The sequence below is a fragment of the Bos grunniens genome, chromosome 28, assembly GCF_055505025.1.
Source record: "Bos grunniens cultivar Pamir isolate PY7600 chromosome 28, Bosgru_T2T1.0, whole genome shotgun sequence".
In the NCBI taxonomy this organism is placed as follows: domain Eukaryota; kingdom Metazoa; phylum Chordata; class Mammalia; order Artiodactyla; family Bovidae; genus Bos; species Bos grunniens.
This window is the reverse complement of record NC_141192.1, coordinates 32,638,603-32,657,415: the sequence shown is the minus strand read 5'-3', so window position 1 is coordinate 32,657,415 and position 18,813 is coordinate 32,638,603. Positions and strand designations below refer to the sequence as shown.

The window sequence follows — 18,813 nt, the reverse complement described above, 5'->3', positions numbered from 1 at the left end:
TCAGTCGTGTCCGACTGTCTGCGACCACATAAACTGCAGCACACCAGGCCACCCTGTCCATCACTAACTCCCGGAGTCTACCCAAACCCATGTCCATCGAGTCGGTGATGCCATCCAACCATCTCATCCTCTGTTGTCCCCTTCTCCTCCTGCCCTCAATCTTTCCCAGCATCAGGGTCTTTTCAAATAAGTCAGTTCTTCACAACAGGTGGCCAAAGTATTGGAGTTTCAGCTTCAGCATCAGTCTTTCCAGTGAATATTCAGGACTGATTTCCTTTAGGATGGACTGGTTGGATCTCCTTGCAGTCCAAGGGACTCTCAAGAGTCTTCTCCAACACCACAGTTCAAAACCATCAATTCTTCGGCACTCAGCTTTCTTCACAGTCCAACTCTCACATCCATACATGACCACTGGAAAAACCATAACTTGACTAGACAGACCTTTGTTGGCAAAGTAATGTCTCTGCTTCTTAATATGCTGTCTAGGTTGGTCATAACTTTCCTTCCAAGGAGTAAGCATCTTTTAATTTCATGGCTGCAGTCACCATCTGCAGTGATTTTGGAGTCCCCCAAAATAAAGTCTGCCAGTTTCCACTGTTTCCCCATCTATTTCCCATGAAGTGAGGGGACCAGATGCCATGATCTTAATTTTCTGAATGTTGAGCTTTAAGCCAACTTTTTCACTCTCCTCTTTCACTTTCATCAAGAGGCTCTTTAGTTCTTCTTCACTTTCTGCCATAAGGGTGGTGTCATCTGCATATCTGAGGTTATTGATATTTCCCCGGCAATCTTGATTCCAGCTTGTGCTTCCTCCAGCCCAGCGTTTCTCATGATGTACTCTGCATATAAGTTAAATAAGCAGGGTGACAATATACAGCCTTGGTGTACTCCTTTTCCTATTTGGAACCAGTCTGTTGTTCCATGTCCAGTTCTAGTTGCTTCCTGACCTGCATATAGGTTTCTCAAGAGGCAGGTCAGGTGGTCTGGTATTCCCATTTCTTTCAGAATTTTCCACAGTTTATTGTGATCCACACAGTCAAAGGCTTTGGCATAGTCAGTAAAGCAGAAAGAGATGTTTACCAGGTGCTTTATTCATGTTTTTCATTGTTTTTTCCTTCAATGTTTTGAACAATTTGTTATGTCTTCAATTCATTATTAGTTTGTTGTGAAATATTTAGCCTACTACTAATCCTGTTCAGTGTATCTTAAATCTCATACATTGACGTTTTCATCTCTGTAGTTTAATTTGAGTGTTTTTTTTTTTAATGTCATTTGTCTCTCCCTATGTTTTTTGGACATGAGTGTCTTTTAAATACAGTTGTAATAACTTTTTTAATGTATTTCTGTGAATTCCAGCATCTGTGTCTTTCTAGGTCAATTTCAATCATTAATTTTTAAAATTATGGATTGCGTTTTTCTTTGTATGTCTGATCATTTTTGTTTGGATGTCAAAAAATTGAATTTTATTTTACTGAATGCTAAATATTTTTATATTTCTATAAATATTTGTGAGGCTTGTGCAATTAAATGGAAACAATTTGATCCTTTCAGGTCTTGCTTTTAAGATTTGTTGGCAGGATCAGGTCCATGTTTAGTCTGGGGCTAATTATTTCCCACTACTGAGGCAAGACCTTTTTGAGTCCTCTACCCAGTCAGTGCCCCGTGAATTTGAAGTTTTCCAGTCTGTCTGGTGGGAACATGCACGGTTCCTGGTCCTGTTTGAGTGCTGAGCTCTGTGTCTTCTCATTTTTATGCGCTTCTTTCCTTAGCTGCAGTTAGTTTCTTTGTGTGCCTGCCCTCTCAGTACTCTGCTGCACACCCAAAGGCTGTCCTCTGAAGATCCCTGGCCTTCTCTCCGTGTGCAGCTCTGTCCTCTGGTACTGTATCCTTTGAACCTGGTTGCCTTGGTCTCCTCAGAGTGTCAGCTTCCCCTCCTCAACTCAGGGAGTTAGCTGGGCTCCGCTTAAGAGAGGACTTCCTCTGCTGTGGTGTAGAAACTAAGGCAGTTAGCTGTGCGGGCACTTGTTTCTTGTTCTTCCAGAGATCAGTGTACTTTATTACCTAATGTTCAGAATTTTGAAAATCATTGTTTCGTATATTGGGTTTATTTTTTAATCGATTTTGTTTGTGTTTAGTTGTTTCAAGTGTGAGAGTAAATCTGGTCCATATTACTTCATCTTGGCTATAAGAGGAAATCTGTTAGTTTGTTTTAAAGAGTAAGAATTGATGGCTCCTAATCTTTCTGTCTGGGGATTTCCTGGTGGCTCAGTGGTAAAGAATGCGCCTGCCAACACAGAAGACTCAGGAGATGTGGGTTCGATTCTTAGGTGGGGAAGATCCCTGGAGTAGGAAATAGCAACCAAGTCTAGTATTCTGCCTGGAAAACCCCATGGATATGGGAGCCTGGCAGGCTTAGTGACTTAACAGCAACAACAATAAGGATTTCTTTCTACTCCGAGCTCTTTGATTTTGTTTTACATCTGTGACAGTTGCATTTTTCATTTCCACAATATCCCACCCTCAGAATACTTAACTATCTGCTGTTGGTGCTTGGTTGCTTGGGATTACCTTTGGGTTATGAATGAATCTTGTTTATCATACAAACACACTACTACAGTGATGGCAGTCAGGGGGTAACAGCATGAAAATGGGTGTGTTCTCTCATACTATTCTTAACATATTTAGAGCTGTCGTAATCCAGTTTTTTAGGATGTTGTTAAAGAATTTCTTATAGGAACTAGGTAGATAAGACTTTAATTGGAATGCTTAAAATAGAATGCGTCTTTTATGGTTAACAACTATGGAGCTCTGCAACTAACATTTATATTCTAAAGTAATTACAACAACTCTTTCATTTCAGTGGGTAATATTCAGTGTAAGATATTTAACTGTAAAACAGGCATGTAAGATCTCTCAGACCTGTATTTTGCTTAAAGGAAAGAGAAAGATGATCTTGGCTTTAATGCGATCACTTAATAGTTATATTACCATATTTAAATTAAATCTTTTCATTTCTGTTTTTCCTAGACAAAATGGAGATTAAAACAGCACTGTTGTGAAAGGATGGCATGAGAAATGTATAAAAATACTTTATAAATCAGTATTTTTCAAGATTTTTGGATCACAACTCATAAACATTTTGTGTGGCTAGCTCATATGTGTGTATGTGTATGATTTACAATACAAAGTTTGCTACTGTACATAATGTATGCCAATATTTCCTGTTCTGTTTCATTGAAAAGTAAACCTTAGGTGCGTGTGGGTGCATTCACTTGGATTCAACTCTGTGTAACCCCATGGATTGTAGTCCCCCCCTAGGCTCCTCTGTCCATCGAATTTTCCAGACAAGAATATTGGAGTGGGTTGCCATTTCCCACTCCAGGGGATCTTCCCAACCCAGAGGTCAAACCTGTGTCTTTTGCTGTCTCATGCATTGGCAGGCCACTAGGAAGCCATTAATGGATGATATCTCAGTTTCAAATACAGTCTATATGAAGAAAGAAATTATGAGGTATCATATTAATGAAAGGTTGAAGTACTTAGATTATTTCATTCAAAATATTATCGAGTTTGAATATAGTACAGTTAAATATGTGTTACTTTATTAATAGTTTATTCAAGATTATATCTCCACATTTTTAGTTTTAGTCTTTCTTTCCCTTGATAAACAGGCTAGTAATAACTTATAAATAATTTAGAGCAATGTCTTTTAAGTTTTAAACAATGAAATTTAAGTGGTTTCTTATGCAGAGAATTAGTTTTGAGACATGTTAAAAGTCTTGGAACTATTATTAGCTTTGCATCCTTATTTTTTACTTAGTTTTCTTAATACTGATTTTTTTCCTTATTTTTCTATATCACTTAAAATAAGATTTAAAATCAGTAAAAAAAGATGCCATCATAGTAAAATTTACTTGTGAATTAAATTTTTAAGGATACATGGTTATCTTTTGGTTAACTAAAGTAATAAATGGCTAAGGATTGTAAAGTCCATTGTTTGTGATCCAGTAGCCCAAAGAAGTTTGAATCTATCCCACATTTTGTACAGAGATGTACCACGGCGTGGGGAAATCACACGTTTTACACAGAAGGCATCCAGACTTTGCAGATCAGTAAGAAACTGATGAGGATCAGTGTTCCCCGGTGACTCTTTTCCACAGGTTCTGCTGCAGTGGCAGAAACCAATTCTGTTAAAAGCTAGCTGTAGTATCACGTATTCTTCTTGACAGACACTTTAGTAGAGTAGTTCTCTCTGCAGTAGAGGCCTTCCCTGCTTCCTGTCTCCTAGGTTTAATCTTCTCTCTTTCTAGAATTAAGTATCCTTAAAGTTTAAAAAGAAACATGGAGGAGCTCATATAACTGGTTGTAGTATGAACGATAGCATGTAATTTTGTAAATTTATAAGGGATTCTTTGGAGAAGGGAATGGCAACCCACTCCAGTATTCTTGCCTGGAGAATTCCATGGACAGAAGAACCTGGTGGGCCACAGTCCATGGGATCGCAGAGTCAGACATAACTGAGCGACTAACCCACCCACCCACATAATGGATTCTTTAATTTTTTTCCTGCAGATAAACATGTTCATGTTTTTTTTTATATAGACTCCAAACTTTTCCAGACTTGTAGGAAATCTGTTCCTGTGTAATACAGTGGAAAGAATTATGTGATCTAATGCTCAAATAATCCACTGGAAGAAAGACTTTGGATATAAAAATGTTTCTTAATGTGTTTTCCAGATGTCTGTGGCCTTCTGAAATTGCTTCTCCCCCCGCCCTTAATTTTAAGTCTCTTAGATTCACTAAGTTGAGGTATAGAAATTAATAAAGTAGAATGCTTGAATTGAATAAACAGTAAGAAAATATATCTCTCTAGAAAGCCATTATCAGTATAACAAAAACAGTTTATAGAAGCTCAACTCCCAAATGGTGATATGTTATAGTTGGGAAATGGTGAGTTAATTGAAATATTATGTTAGTATAGAGTTATACATGAGGTAATTTACAAATAGTTAGGGACCGATATAATCTATGTAACACAAACTATGTTAAACATAATTTTAACGTTTCCTTGATTCATTCAAGTTATGGATGTGTAGATATTCTGGTTGAAAGTATTACATATATTTTAGTGTTTCAGAAGGTGTTTTTCTTAATACTTTCCCCCAGCATTAACTGAATATTATATAGTATATTAGTGGCTCTCATGGTGCTTAGCTATGATATCACATAGCTAAGCTTACTAAAGCTGTCAACAGTTTGATATACTTAAGGAAACAAAATTCTGATTGATTCTGATGTGTTTCTTTCAGAAAAATCAACACCCATGGATTTTATCTGACTGTGTAGATCAGGTTTTTTTTTTTCTGGATATCATGGTAACAGTATTGGGAAAATGCATTATTTCTCACGTCTGCAAGTAGTCTTCACTGCTGAAGGAAGCAATTTTTTAAGCTACAGCCAAATTCATTTTGATACTTTTTATGGAAATCTTGATTTTGGTTTTACTTTTTTATAACCTTTTGCAAAAGGTATTAACAAGCAAAGAGCTCATCTCATTAGGCAAGTCCAGATTAATAAGAATGCCTAGAAGAGGGTTGATTCTTCAGACCCGGACCCACTGGCTACTGCTGGGTCTTGCTTTACTCTGCAGTTTGATATTATTTTTATACCTTCTGGAATGTGCCCCCCAGACTGATGGAAATGCATCTCTTCCTGGTATCATTGGGGAAAATTATGGTAAAGAGTATTATCAAGCCCTCCTACAGGAGCAAGAAGAACATTATCAAACCAGAGCAACCAGTCTGAAACGCCAAATTGCCCAACTGAAACAAGAACTACAAGAAATGAGTGAGAAGATGAGATCTTTACAAGAGAGAAAGAATGTAGGGGCTAATGGCATAAGCTATCAAGGCAACAAAGAACAAGCACCTAGTGATCTTTTAGAGTTTCTTCATTCACAGATTGACAAAGCTGAAGTTAGCATAGGAGCCAAACTACCTAGTGAGTATGGAGTCATTCCCTTTGAAAGTTTTACCTTAATGAAGGTATTCCAGTTGGAAATGGGTCTCACTCGCCATCCTGAGGAAAAGCCAGTTAGAAAAGATAAGCGAGATGAATTGGTAGAAGTTATTGAAGCTGGCTTGGAGGTCATTAATAATCCTGATGAAGATGATGAACAGGAAGATGAGGATGGTCCCCTTGGAGAGAAACTGATATTTAATGAAAATGACTTCGTAGAAGGTAATGTGAAAAATGTGTTGATCCGTTAACATTAGTATGACAAAATTCTGTTATTGTATGCTGATAATATGTCAGAAAAAGTTATAATGTGATCAAAATAAAATAGAAAATAAGAACCAGGGAAATAGAAGAAATCTAAGCTTGTATAGCAGAATACTCCCCAAGTTGAACGGCTCTTAAGGTTGTGTGTATATTTGCATGTATATGTATTTGCATTCATCTCTGAACTGGTTTTGATGTTCCTTTTTTATATTTTTTAAAATGTATGAACTAAGGCTCAAAATTTGAAAACCATTTGCTAAAGGAAAGAAGAACCTAATTAAGATTAGTGGTTATTCTGTATTTTGAGTGGAGGAGAAACACATGTCAGAACATCAAGGAGGCATACATAATTTTGAAAAGCATATTTGGCATTTGGAAAAGTAAAGAAATAAACCCATTTTCTTAATACAGACTGCAGAAAGGGCATAGCATTTTTAAATGTCAAGATGGGACATGGCTCAAAAGTTGAGGAGCACTCGTATACATTTAAGAAATTTGTTTATTGATATAATTATAGATTATATCAGAAATAATTATAGGCCCCAACCCATCTCCATCTTATACCGCATGCTAGATATTTAATTGTAGGCTTAAAGCCGTTTTGAATACAAATATTTCTTAAAAGTTCTCTTTGCTTGATTCTGTATGCCACATGTAGTTTTTTGATTTGTTTGTTTTTTTTTTACCCCGGTCTTCATGGGTATCACTTGCTATAATGTAATACCTTCAGCCTTTGGAGGCCATCAGCAAGGGCCTTGTGCTTTTCTGTGGCATTTCAGCTATCTTCTCCTTATAGCCATCTCTTTTTACCCCGTCACTTCCTGCAGTTTTTGATGGGTTGTTTCTTTCAAAACTCCTGTAGTTTTTCTGCAGGCTCAGCTTTTTATCTTTTCACTCAATATGTTTATAGCTTATGGCAGAATTGAAAGCTGCAGAGGAAGTAGCTAAGATATGTAAAATATCTTCGTGTCTTCTTAAAAAGAAAGGAACCTATGCCAGTTTTATATTCTGTAGCTCCTGCTTTTTTTTTTTTTTTTTAATATAATTCTCCTGGGATTCTGTCACTTACAGGATTTTTCTCTGTTACGAAACATATTTTGTCCCTTGCTTTTCCTCCATTGTGCCACTTCCCTCATCAGAAAAATAATTACGGACAATGATTTAGTAGCTCCTGTTCCTGTTCCAGACTTCAGCTTAGATGTCACTTCTTCTGGGGAGGTCATCACCAACCTACAAGTTTAAGATAGCAGTGTTCTTATGTGTTCTCATAATCTTTACCCTGTGCCCCCTCTCAGAGCACTGTCCTCATATACCGCATTGCCCATTTCCTGATTTGTAGTTCTGTTAGACTATAAGCCTCAGGAGGAGTGGGACCAATCTCTTGTTCACCATTTTATTTCCAGATATTGGCTGACTGACACATCTGTAGGTCTAATCTCTCTCCTGAGTGTCACACTTACAAATCAGATTGCCTAATAGACTTCCAGGCTTTTCTCCCAAAGGCATCTCAAATCACCATGTTTAAATTTATACTAATTTTTCGTTGTCTGACTTCGTTCTATCTAGAGTCTGTGTGTTTGCATGTGTATATCACTATATTATTATTTCCTTTTTCTTTCTCCATTGCTAGACGGAACTGGGACCATGAAGCCCTCTTTATACCATTAGTACCTGACACAGATACACTCAATTCATTTTTTGTTAAGCTGAACCAAGCAACAGAAGTTTTGACTTTCAGGTCTAGAACTTAATATTGCTAGAAGTAATTTCTTTATTTTCATCATTTGGTTTCTGTGTTGATAGATTCTGCTATTTTTTAAAAAGTCATGTAAAAAGGAATCATCACCATTTGGAATAAATTTTATGGATTGAATAATAGAGCAGAATATTTTTTTAACCTTCTTTTAAAGTAGTAGTTTTTACTGACTGTATCATGGGGATAAAATTTTCACAAATGTATAAAAGCTGTACGAGTCGGATTTCACACTTTTGATCATTGAGTAAAGTCAGTAGTTGTACTGAATTTGTGAACTTTAATATGGAGATATCTTTGTTCTAATTCTTTCCTTTAGGTTATTATCGCACTGAGAAAGATAAGGGCACCCAGTATGAACTCTTTTTTAAGAAAGCAGACCTTATGGAATACAGACACGTGACTCTCTTCCGCCCTTTTGGACCTCTCATGAAAGTGAAGAGTGAGATGATTGACATTACTAGATCAGTTATTAATATCATCGTGCCACTTGCTGGAAGAACTGAGGCATTTGCACAGTTTATGCAGAACTTCAGGTAATTCCCAGAGCTTAGTGATTTGGCTAAGTGCTCCTAAAAAAAAAAAACATTTCTTGCCATTTTATTTAGTTTACCTTCACTGAGTAGGGTTACTTAGAATTGCAGAATAATTTTATAGGCTTTGGGAAACTTTTATGTTTTTAATATTTCCTTTATTCTTAAGGCATGTATTGTGTTATTGACACATGTATTGTGTTATTGACACATGTATTATGCTATTGACAATTTGAACTGTGAAGTAAATTGAGGGTGACAACTATTAGGAACTGAATTTGATTACCTTTATAATTGTGTTTGAATTCATTTTAGGACAAGTTGAATTTTCAAAAATAACTTTATTGAGGCGTAACTTACATACAATAAAATTGACCTATTCCAAGCATACAGGTTTCATGACTTCTGACAAATTTATACATTCTTGTAACTGCCTTTCCAATTAAGATATGGAACATTACTATCTCCCCAGAAAACTCCTCTGAGAACAATTTGAATTTCAAAATTGGAAGAAAAGACAAATATTCAAGTAAAAATGGGAGAATGTTATTCTATCTTGGGAAGCAAAGATTGTAACGGTTTTAAAAACATTTTTTAATTATTAAATTTGGATATTTTTACATGCTGAAGTGTTAAAAATTAACAACTACATATTAGACTTTTGATTTGAGAAAACTTTTGGTTTTTTTAATTAAATAATTGTCATGTTTTTAATACTTTAATATGGTAGTCTGAATTCTTTGTAATCCCAGTTTTTGTTCTCATTGGAGTTGTTGCATATAAAAACTAGTTAACACAATTCTGTTACAGAACATCTAGAAATCATGCTTCCAAATGAGTTGCCTTTTTGAAATTGCCTGCTTGAGAACTGATTTCCTAAAGCATTTTTAATTGCCTTTGGGAATTACCTTCAGATGCTACATTTTTCTCCACAGTTAATAATCTCAATCATGACCTATATTTATTCCTTGATGATAGATATAATTTCTCTAATTAGGTAGTCTGAGGACAAAATAAGTTTTGAACTAAAACTTGAGTTATTTATTTGATTTTGAACTGATTGAAATTTATTCTTTGAATAGCTTATAGTTTGCTTCTGAAGGCAATACCAAAGCAAAAGTTCCAAAAATGTTTCAAAATATGGCAGCTTCTTGGGCTGCTTACATTGGATCTCCAGGTGTTGCATTCATTTTGACATATATGCTGTTACACATTTGCTGTGATGCCTTTAATAATTCAGCAGTATTGCCAGTTTTATATTTCCTTAGTTTCATGTGATTTCATTCTAAATGAGTAATGCTTTGTTTTCTTATAAAGCTTCGTATGATTGCCTTCTGAATGAGCAGTGCCTTCTATATTTTCCTGAATGAACTTTATTTTTCAACCCTGTCAGGGATGTATGTATTCATCAGGACAAGAGAATTCATCTCACAGTGGTGTATTTTGGTAAAGAAGGACTTTCTAAAGTCAAGTCTATCCTAGAATCTGTCGCAAGGTTGGTGAGCCATGTCCACATTGAAGTCTTGTATGTATAATAGCAGAAGAATGAGAATTTCAGATACTTAATGAATTAATAATTTTGAATAGTTGCTGTTGAAAGTTGGCTGAGATGTGAGTGGTGGTGGTAGTAAGTTCCTCGTTTCACCCCTGAGTTTATTCATGCAACTCTAATGACTCGTCTTCCTTAACCTCAGCGTGGCATGATTAGGGTGCTGTTACTCTGTGGCCCACTCACCTTTGTATTTGCCTCCATTCACTCTTCATTTCCTTCTTTTGAACTCTTAACTTTTTTCTAAGTCTAATCCTTTCACTTTTATATCATCTCCTAAGCTTGTCTCTTACTTGCCACCTTTCTTTCCTTCCATTTTCCTAAGTTCTTTCTCTCCCTGCAAATGATGCTTAGGTCTCCCCTATCCTTCAGAGACCCCCACCCAACTGTGCAGTACCCAGTAACTACCATTAGGTTTCTGTCCTTTCACAACTAAACCTCACAGAACAGTAGTTCTCTAACCAAGCAACTCATGTAGTACCTGGCACATAGTAGGTGCTCAGAGGTTTGAACGAATGAATTAGTCATTCCTTAATACTCCATTATTAATTCTGTAGCTTCTCTTCCTTTTCATCTCTAAGTTATGGGCCCAGAGTTAGGACCTAACTGCCAATTTCAGCCTTTTCTCTGTCATCCTCTTTGACTGCTTTCTTACACTTGATGCCTAACCAGTATTTTCTTCTTGAAACTCTCCTCTGATGTTTGTAAAATGTATATATTTTGTAAATGTAGATTTGTTATAATGTAATATACTAGGTTGATTGTCTTTTCTGACCACATCAACTCTGTATCCTTTACTTGCTTCTTTACCTTTCTGCTAGTTGTGGCCACTCCCTAAGAGTCCAGCTTTGGCCGGCCTTTCTTCTCAAGTCGTTCAACTAACATTCATTGAATCCCACCGACTATGTTCCAGGTACACTGCTTGGGAGTCTGACTGGGGTGGTTGGGATAGGACTGGGCACAGAGGAGGGAGTGTGCTCCCGGTCCCAAAGGGACTCACAGCATTGGGGTATGAAAAACACTGTCTTCTCCTTCCCCTTCGCTAGCTCCTCCTCCTGATGGCCCTCTTTCAGTTCACACTAAGCTCATTCTCATAATCCCCGGGCTTGATGTCTGAGAGCAGCATCTTTCACTCATTCTTTCCCTGTAATTAGTCAGTTTCTGCGCACTGCCCAGGACCTCTGCTCTGCCCTTTCCTTGCTGCTGCCACCACCTTAACCCAGGTTCCTTTCCTTCCTTACCATTTGCAGATCACCTGCTAAGTGCCAGTGACTGATGTTAGTATCACAGAAGTTGCATTAATCAAGACTCCTCTGTGGCAAATGATGGAAACTTATTAACTTATTTTGAATTTACTTGAGGAAAATGAGAGCATTATTGAAGAATCTTGGATAACTCCCCAGATTAAAGGGATTATTAAAACCAAATTTAATGAAGAATACCAAAACAGCTTTGGTGTCTCAGTGACTGGGGTCAGAGATTTGACTACCATCAGAATTCTCTTGTCTTCTTGTCTGTTTTTCTCTGCATGTTGACTTCATTCTCCTGTTGCAGATTGGTTCCTTCCACATGTGAGGTATATGGCTGTTGGCGGCTCTGGGCTCACATCTTCTCAGCTTTGCTGTCAGAAAGGAAAGAGCTTTCTCCCAGGTCCAGTTGAGAAAATCCCAGGGAAGGACTTTTGCCCAGTCTTGAGCCAGTTACTATGGCCAGGTGGGGTGGGGATATTTTGATTAGCCCAGCTTGAGTCTGGCTCCCTGCCCCTAGGAAGTCACTGTGGTTGGTATATTCTATGATTAGTTCCTCCACTTGATCTGGAAGTGAGAGATGGTGATTGACAGTTTCCTCAAAAGAAGAGAGAGATTTGCAGCATGTCGGGTGGAAGGGCAGGGGCACTCAGAGTCTACTCCATGCCTTGTTTGAGCCTTGGCATCCATCTCTCCAGTCCCCATTCTATCGTGTTATAAGAGTAATCTTTTTAAAATGTTCTTTTTTGATCCAGCTATCCCCTAGTGCAGTAGTCCTCCAACATCAGTCACTTGTCGAGAGTGACTTGTCGCGAGAGAGTCTCAGGTGCTTGGCTCCTCCCCTGATATCCGATTCAGGGGTCTGGGGTGGGGCCTGAGAATTTGTGTTTCTAACACGTTCCCAGGCAGATCTGATGCAGTGGGTGCAGTCCCTTGGCTGTGGAAACCACTGCCCTTGTGGAAAAACCCTGACTCCTCCTTGACGTCAGAACACTAACCAAAGTCTTTAACCTCTCCTCCTCAATCTGAGCCTTTTCTGGTCTTCTCTCATTGTTGCCATTTTTATCCCTGTGTTCCAGTCTGATTTGTCTGATTACTGTTTTTTAAAAAGCTTTGTACTTTCTTACCTCCTTGCCTTTGAGAATAATTAATTGGAATGACCTTTACATTCCCCACTGAATTCAGTATTTTAACCAAGGCATAACTTAAATTCTGCTTCTAACATCTTTTCTAACTACTACAGACACAAGCAGTCTTTTTTTCTTGAACTGCACTTCATTCATTCAATCATAAAATACTTACTGAACTCATACCCTGTGAGAAGCACTGTGTCCATAGTAATGAACAAAACAAAATCCCTGCTCTCATGGAGCTTACATTCTAGTGGGAGACACTGGAACAGACGTGTCCGGTGATACTGAGGGAAACAATGCTGGACAGAGGGATGAAGATTGAAGCAAAGGGAGGTCAGGGCTACTTCACGTGTGGTGTGAAGGGGATCCCTCTCATGAGGGCACATTAGAGCAAAGATCTAAGAAACTCGAGAAAAGAATATTCTTTGTATGTATCATTCATGTGGATTGCATTATTTATCACCAGACACTATGATTGTTTTCCCATGTGTATATTTCTTAACCTCCCCAATAGGTTTTTAAGATCACGAAAGGTAGTGGCCTCTCAACACATACTAACCTCACGTCACTAGCATGTTGCCTCAGATGTGGGCATTTAGTTGTATCCCTGATGATAGAGACATTTAAAGCTGATGATTTCCCTATATCAATATAGACCCAACATAATAAATACCTGAAGTGTAAAGTATTTTTTGTAACTTGTGTTAACAGAGGCAGCTTCAAGTGGGACTTACCATTTGTTGTATGTGTTTTCCTCATAGTGAGTCTAATTTTCACAATTACACCTTGGTCTCACTGAATGAAGAATTTAATCGTGGACGAGGACTAAATGTGGGTGCCCGAGCCTGGGACAAGGGAGAAGTCTTGATGTTTTTCTGTGATGTCGATATATATTTCTCAGCCGAATTCCTTAACAGCTGCCGATTAAATGCTGAGCCAGGTGCGTAAAATGTTGGCAGGTGAATTGAGTGTAAAATTTTAGAACATTCAAGTGTCAGCACATTCCATATTTTGAATCAAGTTAAGTTTTTTAAAGTTATATTTGGCATGACTTAATTGGAATATTAAGTAGGAAAGTAAAAATTTGCCCCTCTGAAGTTCATACCCCTTATTATTTTATGGCCAGATTCCAGTGTATACATTTGAATCCAAATAAACAAATGCAAAGAAATAAAAAATCTTGAAATTGATTAAGGAGGAAGTAGAACTCATCAGAAAAAGCCAAGCAGTGTGATGCGTGTGAGTCAGAAGCACTCTTCCTCAGGCAGGTGGTGCCAACATGCGTGTAGGCGTGCACTCATGGAGAAGTCTAGGTACAGATAGATGGTGCTTGGGCAACTACTGTGCATTTGGGGATGACTACTATACTTTGTTTTATTTGTACATATTTCAAAAATGATAAGAGCAAATGACTTTTATATATCAGATATTATTGTAATGTGATAAAGAGGTTTTTCTATATTAAAATTTTTCATAGTGTATGTTTTTTATAGAACTACTCAGATCATGCAGGTTATCTTCTTGTGAATCATTTTGGTTAGGGATGGTTGTCAGGAACTCTTCGAGACTCAGGGGGATAAATGAGGGTTAGATTTACTTTTTTTGTAGCAGATAGCATGAAGGCCAGAATGCGGTAGTTGAAGATGTATTTTCTTAATGTAAAATAAATATTTTATCTGAAGTATTTTATATTCATTTTAAATTGTTTCTTTAATGTAAAAGAACAATTTGTCTTGGGGAAATTGAGCTCCCCTTCCCTACGTGGGTTTTAATCAAGATGAATGAAGTCTGCTGGGAATCTTGTATTAAAAAGACTGTCACATTATTTACAGGGTCCTTTGCAGTTTCTGAGCACTTTATATTACCATGTCTGATTGAAGCCAATCTCAGCAAGGTGTTCTCTGTTGAGGGGAGGGAGGTGGGCTAGCTAGTTAGCCTTAGTGGTCTCTTCAGTGCTAACTATTTGAAAGCTAATAACAAGGCCTTTTGAGGGGCCATCGGGTACTTAAAACTAGTCTTCCCAGGTTTTCCAAATCTTGTTCAGATCTGTCTGCAGTTCTATAGTTTACTTATTCTCTGTATATCCATTGTACAATATCCTCTGGATTCACTGTTTCACAATTCATTTTGAAGGATGGATTTAATAGATGTTTCAGAGTTTCTTGGTGATTGGTTAACCTATATCTGTTACTGCTAATTCAATGAAATAATGATTAATAAATGACTCACCTCATGAACAGTAAGAGAATACTTTTGAGCATCTCCTCAGAGTGAAAGGGAATAAATATATCAAAAGGGAATAAAGCATCTTTTAGTCTTTTTTTCTCTGTTCTTTTGCAGGGTTATAGTTTCATAGCCTGAACTACTGATACATTGTAAAATCATTATCATGATCATCAACACAAGGTTTTAGTAACCTGAATGTTGATAGAATGCAATATTAATAAAATAAAATCATATGTAATAAAAACTTTAACAAAATTGCAGTAGATATTGCAGTAAAGATCAGTGCTTTATTTTATTCTTTTTGTGGTGTAAATGTATATTTTCATTTATAGGTAAGAAGGTGTTTTACCCTGTGGTGTTCAGTCTTTACAACCCTGCCATCGTTTATGCCAACCTGGATGTGCCCCCACCTGTGGAACAGCAGCTGGTAAGACTCTTACTGTCAGTTATGAAAAAGCCTCAAAGATCTTTGATGGTTCCTTAATGTTTGTTTCACTAGTAGAAAAAGTTTCAGTTGAAAACTATAGTTACTATAAATACATTTTCATAGTGTACCCTCCTCCATAACATGCTTTCGTATTTATTATTTCAGAGTTGTGTCATTCTGGCAGAGATGTTGGGGATGGGAGAGAAAAGTTTAGGCTACAGAGAAAAATTCATGTTCTAGATTGTGAAAATTTTCTGGTCATTTCTACCAAATTACTTTTAGTGATACTAAAAATTTAATTTTAAAACCTTACTGGAAATTAAAACTACTAAATAAGAAGGAATAGTATACTATGAGAAATTACTTAGAAAGTTTTAGAATAGGAATTCCATATATCAGAATTTAACAGTTACTGACAAAGTTACACAAGTGTTGAAAAAAAAAGGTTAAACTTCTATGGAATAATTCAGATTTACAGAAAAGTTGGAAAAACAGTACAGAGAGTTCTTGTACTTCACCCAGTTTCCCCTCATGTTAGCATTTTGCATAACCATGGTTCATTTGTCAAAATTAAGAAATTAACATTGGTAAGTTACTTCTAATTCCACTGTAGATTTTGTTAGGATTTCACCAGGTTTTCTACTACAGTCCTCTTTCTGTTCCAGGATCCGGTCCATAGTACATTGCGTTTAGCCTAATTTTTTATTGTTATTTATAACATTAAGAACAAAAAGGAAACAAATAAACTAAGAAGATAATTTAACATGTTTAAAAAATGAAAAATAACTCCAGAAAAGAAGTAAAGATAAAAGCAGAAATTAATGAACCAAAAATAATAGGTTGCCACACATAGGAGCTTATTCTTTTTGTGCAGGAAAAAAATAATCATAAAGTTAGGTGAATTCAGGGTATAAAAGAAAACACAACATAGGAAATTAGAATAAGAAAACGTTACAAGAAATCAACCTCATATAGTAAGTTTTTAAAAATTCTAAATAGGAATTCCCTGGTGGTACGGTGGATGAGAATCTGCCTGCAGAGTCAGAGAACACGGTTCGATCCCTGGTCCGGGAAGATTCTTCATGCCTCAGAGCAGCTAAGGCACACACCACAGTTATGGAGCCTGTGTACTGCAGCTGCTGGAATCTGTGCTCGTCAGCAAGAGAAGCCAGTGCAGTGCAACGGACAGTAGCCCTCACTGACCGCAGTAGAGAAAGGCCACACACAGCAATGAAGATGCAGCACAACCAAAAAAAAAAAAAACTAAAAGGAAAAATTTGAAAGTTTATAAAATACTAACATGAACTAAATTCATGTTAGTATTTTATAAAAGCTCATCTTAGTATTCTATAAATAAAAGAGGTGGAAGCTCTTAAGAGATTAAGAGCAACTAAAAATATAAGAACAGTTATCAAATAGTTAACCTTCATATATATATATATATATATATATATATATATATATTTTACTGTTGAGTTTTTCAAAACTTTCAAAGAACAGATAATATTAGTACCATATCATCTGCCTACCAGGTTCCTCTGTCCATGGGGATTCTCCAGGCAAAGTTACTGGAGCAGGTTGCCATTTCCTCCTCCAGGGGATCTTCCTGACCCGGGGATCAAATCCAGGTCTCCTGCATTGCAGGCAGATTCTTTACTGTCTGAGCCACCAGGAAAGCCCATCTTCATGCCAAGCCCTGGTAAAACATGTATACATAGCATACATATACACAGATGTCTACTTTATCTATAGGCCAGTATTAGGAATATGGATACAAATGGGGTCAAAATGACAAACTGGGCACCACATCTGCCTTATCTGGCACTCTAAATCCTTTGTAGAAGTAAATTATTAAAAATGAAAAGCCATATTAGTATTGGAGAATGAGAGAAGTGCCATTGGGAGATCTAAATTTTGAGAAATTTCTATAAGATGACAGTAGTTGTCATAGGATTGGTTACTGGAGGATAGAGCAGTCTGGAACATATTTAGGAGAACAGTGACAATGAGGCTGCCTTGCATCCTCCGAGCTCATAGAAGACAGGAGTGGTGGAGTCTGTGTGCTTCTCTGGGAGGTGTGCTGAGCAGCAGGCATCACAGGCATCTCAGGCTGAGGCAGTATGTTTGGTCCCTGGAGCTAGAGAGGCAGGATAGAGCCCTAGGATTACTGATTACAGGGTGGATGGGGAGCCGCAGACTCCAAAGGTGAACTGCTACTGGCACATTTGTCCAAGACCACGTTTAGCCCCTTCTTCACTGTTATTGGAGATAGACCTTTGTAATGATAGCTAACAACCATGGTTTTTGAACAATGATTTTTGAACAATGATTTTTGAAACAAAAATGATAAGCAGCTAACCACAGCTAGCCAAACAGTTGAGGGAAACTAACACTGTGAAAGAAGACCAAATTTTAATAAATAGAAAAATTGACACATGAGATTATAAATAGAAATAGAAAACAACTTTAGCTTAAATATATCTTTAAAGAAATTAAAGAAAATGTTAATTTCATAAAATTATTAGGATTTGTTACTAAAAATAGAACTTGGAAATTGCAAAAATATAGAACTCAATAAATGGGCTGAATAGCAGAATGATCACAGTTGAAATAGATTTGTAAACTAGCAGACAGGCCAACTGGGACCAAGAGGCAATGTGAGAGAAAAATCAAGATATGGGAAATCAATTCAGAAGCTCTAAGACTGTTAAATAATTGGAGTTCTGAAAGGGAGAGAAAAGAGAGAACAGAGCGAGGAGGAAATAGAAGAAAACATCAAAGAACTAGGGAAAGAGAAATCTTCTGGCATTTGAGAACAGAAGGGACAATCCTAATAGTTTCCAGAGATGCTCAAAGTAGCAGAATCTAGCTTATCTACAAAGGAATAATAATCAGGTTGGCACTTGCAGCCTTTGTGATAATATTGATACTAGAAAATACTAAAGCAGTCCCTTGAACATTCTAAAGAAAAATAACTTCAATTATAGAATCCATATTTGACCTATTTGAAAGCAAAATAGACATTTTTGAACACTGAAGAACTCAGTTTAACTATTTTTCAGAGGCCTTTTCTAATTTAGCAGAATGAAAAATGAGCATATTGAAAGAGGAAGACCTAAGAGTGGTCAACAACAAGAACCCAGTAAAACTTCTTTAATTAGTTTCTTTAAATAGTTGATGAAACACATAATAAAAAAGTTAAATAGTAATTTAGGATAAAAAAGTCAAAAGGTATATACATGGTATAATATGTGTATTACCCAACTCTGTCCCAAGATACCCAGAAGCAGTGACATCCTTAGAGTAATAAGCATGCCCAGCTCCCAGATCTCAGTGCTGAGATGGGTAATAGAGGAGCCCAGAACATCTTGTAGCTCTAGGAAAAAAAAGATGATGGTATATGTCAGAGGGATGTAAGACCCTGAAAGAGCTCCCAGTGGCAAAGCTGGAACAATTTGAGCAACAAACTAGTACTGGATTATAACACCAGCATAAAATAAATATCATGAGTCCATACTGATATGAATAACTTTGTGAGTGAATAAGGAGATAAATAATAATAATAAATGACAGATTGATAGGTTGATTAAATTAGATGGAGGAGGGGAGGGACAGATCTTCCCACAGAATTTTAAAGAACTCTTGTAGGTACTCCCTTTTCCA

At 36.9% G+C, this 18,813-nt stretch overlaps 1 protein-coding gene across 4 annotated transcripts in view; it reads left to right on the top strand.

The window, feature by feature from the left end:
* Positions 1-18,813, top strand: part of CSGALNACT2 (chondroitin sulfate N-acetylgalactosaminyltransferase 2) — a 52,292-nt gene that overhangs the window by 17,176 nt on the left and 16,303 nt on the right. The window contains exons 2-8 of one of the 4 annotated variants that reach the window (XM_086382566.1): positions 5,310-6,240; positions 8,355-8,571; positions 9,962-10,067; positions 10,939-11,030; positions 11,672-11,767; positions 13,259-13,437; positions 15,056-15,150. In XM_086382566.1, the coding sequence (XP_086238692.1) occupies positions 5,481-6,240; positions 8,355-8,571; positions 9,962-10,067; positions 10,939-11,030; positions 11,672-11,767; positions 13,259-13,437; positions 15,056-15,150 (1,545 nt within the window). In that variant the 5' untranslated portion in view covers positions 5,310-5,480. The remainder of the gene's footprint in view (positions 1-5,309; positions 6,241-8,354; positions 8,572-9,961; positions 10,068-10,938; positions 11,031-11,671; positions 11,768-13,258; positions 13,438-15,055; positions 15,151-18,813) is intronic. The other 3 variants (XR_015157062.1, XM_086382564.1, XM_086382565.1) reach the window with 3 other exon arrangements.